This window comes from Chiloscyllium plagiosum, chromosome 1 (genome assembly GCF_004010195.1).
Source record: "Chiloscyllium plagiosum isolate BGI_BamShark_2017 chromosome 1, ASM401019v2, whole genome shotgun sequence".
In the NCBI taxonomy this organism is placed as follows: Eukaryota; Metazoa; Chordata; class Chondrichthyes; order Orectolobiformes; family Hemiscylliidae; genus Chiloscyllium; species Chiloscyllium plagiosum.
Window position 1 is genome coordinate 24,080,704 of NC_057710.1, and position 3,424 is coordinate 24,084,127.

Here is a 3,424-nt window from a genome sequence, read left to right on the forward strand (position 1 = left end):
TAATCAGTCTCCCATGGGGAACCTTGTCGAACGCCTTACTGAAGTCCATATAGGTCACATCTACTGCTCTGCCCTCATCAATCTTCTTTGTTACTTCTTCAAAAAACTCAATCAAGTTTGTGCGACATGATTTTCCCACACACAAAGCCATGTTGACTATACCTAATCCGTAATTGCCTTTCCATATACATGTACATCCTGTCATTCAGGATTCCCTCCAACAACTTGCCCACCACCGAGGTCAGGCTCACTGGTCTATAGTTCCCTGGCTTGTCTTTGCCGCCCGTCTTAAACAGTGGCACCACGCTTGCCAACCTCCAGTCTTCCGGCACCTCATCTGTGACTATCGATGATACAAATATTTCAGCAAGAGGCCCAGCAATCACTTCTCGAGCTTCCCACAAAGTTCTCACAGAATTAACTTGAGGGTCCTCACAAGTCAGGTGAGGTTTGAGGTTGAGAAGGCAGGACCTTCATCGTAACTTCAGTTGGTGCGGAATTGACCCTGTGCTGTTGGTGTCACTCTACATTGTGCATCAGCCATCCAGCCAACTGGGCTAATTAACACTTAGACTTCTCTTTCAAGTAACTGTCTGGCAACAAAATGAACATTAATCGCGATAGTATATTGAATTCAGCCAGAAATTTCCAACACAGACCCCCTCCCCCCCAAAAAAATGGTCTTCAGTGTTTTGAGTGCAGAAACCCACCTGGAAACTGTAGTATGAAATAGTACTTCATTTTGTAATTCAGCTTGCTTTTCAGGGCTCGCAGATAAATGCATATTCCAACAATTTTGCATCATGAAATTAACTAATGTACATCATTTAAACTTGAATTACCATTAAACATTTTAGTTTGGCTTTCTTACTCTATTTTATTTTGTTTTAATGTATGTTTAATGAATTAAGTTTTGATTGATTGGATAACGGAAAAGAGAAACTATTCAGGTGTGGTTCTGACATGAGATCTGAATGACTGAGTTGATAGCATATTTTTATCTCATTTTGATGTTATTCTAAAGATTTTTTTTAACAAACAAGTATGTTTCTGAACAGAAACTGTATCTGTTGATAAGAGGCTCCTGTTTGAATTGCCATTTCCTGACATGCCCCCGTGCAATGATGTACCTGCTGCTAAATCAGTTGAAAGTTATAGATGTCGGAGCCATTGAAGCTGTTTATGAGTTGGAGAATGTACTGAATAAGGTGAGTAATTTGTGTTGACTGAAAAAATTATTAACTTCGATAGTTTCTGCCCTTTTCTAATTGTAAGATTTCAGTTATTTACAAGTCTTTGGACAAATTCAAGTGTCAGCCGTTTCTCAGTGAGAACAGCCTTGCATCTGATTTAGAAGGTCAAAAGTTCAAATCCCTTTCTGGAGAAGGGAGAATCTAGGCTGATCCTGCAGACCAGTATTAAAGCTGCATGTTTTTTGAATGACTCACTAAATTGCTTGCTGAAAAGAGAGAGACATTACTGAAGTTTTAAAACTTAATTCATCAGGGCAACTGCAGAAGTGCCAAATTTCAAATGATTACAATTTATCCTACCGAGCAAAAGCCTGTATTATTTAGATTGTTCAGCAAGTCAGCTCTGATTAGCTGATGCATTTCTGAGGGGAAATCAATTGGAAGTAATTGTGTGTGCTAGTAGCTACACAAATGCAGTTAGGGGACAGTTAGCTCAGTTGATGAGATGGCTGGTTTGCATGAGAGAGGAACCCCAACAGTGTGGGTTCAATCTATTTTGGCTGAGGTTAGTAAGATTACTCCTCAACCTCTCTCCATGCCTGAGGTGTGTTGACACTTGGGTTAAACCACCATCTGTGTGTAATAAGAGAGCAGCCCCTTGGTCCGGTAATACTATGGCGACTCCCCACTAACAATTTGAGATAATCAGTTGCGCCTGCTTATGCTTGCTCGAAGTAGCTTACATTCATAGAGGGAGCCATTCTGCAAGATCTACACTATTTTTAATTACCTGGGAGACTGGGAAGCTTATTGTTCTCCATTTGCTTCCTCCAATACAGTGTCTTGATCAATCAGAGTTCATTTGCCTGCAAATTGATTCCCTTTCACCTGTAGTATAAATTGTTGTGAAATTTGGCATTCTTGTGTTTGCCCTGATGAGTGTGTGATAACAACAACTTCAACAACATTCTTTTCAGCATCATTAGGTTGAAATTCCATAGCAGTGTTTGATGAAGTGTTTGGGAATTTTGTTGGTATCCTGGGCAACATTTATCACTGATTCAGCAATAAGTGCATTCTTTTCCATGTGATCTGTTATCTTTGGAACAAGCTGTCAGAGGAAATGGTGCAGGTGGGTACAGTAACATTTAAAAGGCACCTGGATGGATATATGAACATGAACAGTACAGAGGGATTTGGGCCAAAAGGTGGCAAATGCGACTAGGTCAGAGTGGGATGTTTGGTGCGGATGAGTTGGGCTGAAGGGTTTATCTTCATGCTGCATGACTTTATAACTGAGTGGTTTTAGATGACAATTGAGGGTTAGCCAACTTAGTATAGTTTGGCAGTTACAAGCCAGATCAAGTAAGGTCACTAGTGAACAAGATTAGTTTTCAAGCAGGCCGATGGATTACTCGTCTCAGCACATCACCACTAAGCTACTGTTCCCAAGTCTTTTCAATTTATCTATCATAAACAGCAGTAAGGATTCGAGCTGTAGGTAAAGTGGCTGCCATATGTACCTTCATTATAACAATAATTACACTTGAAAATAATTTTGGCTACAAAGCCCTTTGCAGTAGGTATAAGGTGTTGTCAGCAGTTATAAAAGGTATGATGCTTTCCTACGTGTACTGAAGTAATTAATTCTTTGTTGGATATTTATACTTTGTCTGATTATCAAATACTGAAAAGCCTGGAGTGTCACCTCCAGTCGGTTATTTGACCAATGGGGACAAAGCAACCGAGCCCAAAGCTTGTCTCATCTGAAATTTACACTTGTGCAATTCTGGCTGGGCTTTCTGAATGTAAAATAGGACCTGATGGTTTCAACTTTCTCACCTGAGTTCTTGATACTAATTATAGTGCCTCAGCTGGCCATACAATGCTAGCCATGATTCAACCAGAAGTCCCACTCCAAAGACATGTGTGAGAAAGAAATCTCAGCTGACACTGAGTGGGCTGCACTGTTAAAAGGTAAAAACAATGACTGCAGATGGTCAACCAGATTCTGGATCAGTGGTGCTGGAAGAGCACAGCAGTTCAGGCAGCATCCGAGGAGCTTCGAAATCGACGTTTTGGGCAAAAGCCCTTCATCAAGAATAAAGGTAGTGAGCCTGAAGCTTGGAGAGATAAGCTAGAGGAGGGTCGGGGTGGGGAGAGAGTAGCATATAGTACAATGGGTGAGTGAGGGAGGAGATGAAGGTGATAGGTCAGGGAGGAGAGGGTGG

General features: G+C 41.1%; 1 protein-coding gene across 1 annotated transcript in view; it reads left to right on the forward strand.

Moving 5' to 3' along the window:
- polr1a (RNA polymerase I subunit A) overlaps nt 1–3,424 on the forward strand; it is a 129,491-nt gene that overhangs the window by 12,580 nt on the left and 113,487 nt on the right. The window contains exon 3 of the mRNA XM_043715974.1: nt 1,059–1,208. Coding sequence (XP_043571909.1) covers nt 1,059–1,208 — 150 coding nt within the window. The remainder of the gene's footprint in view (nt 1–1,058; nt 1,209–3,424) is intronic.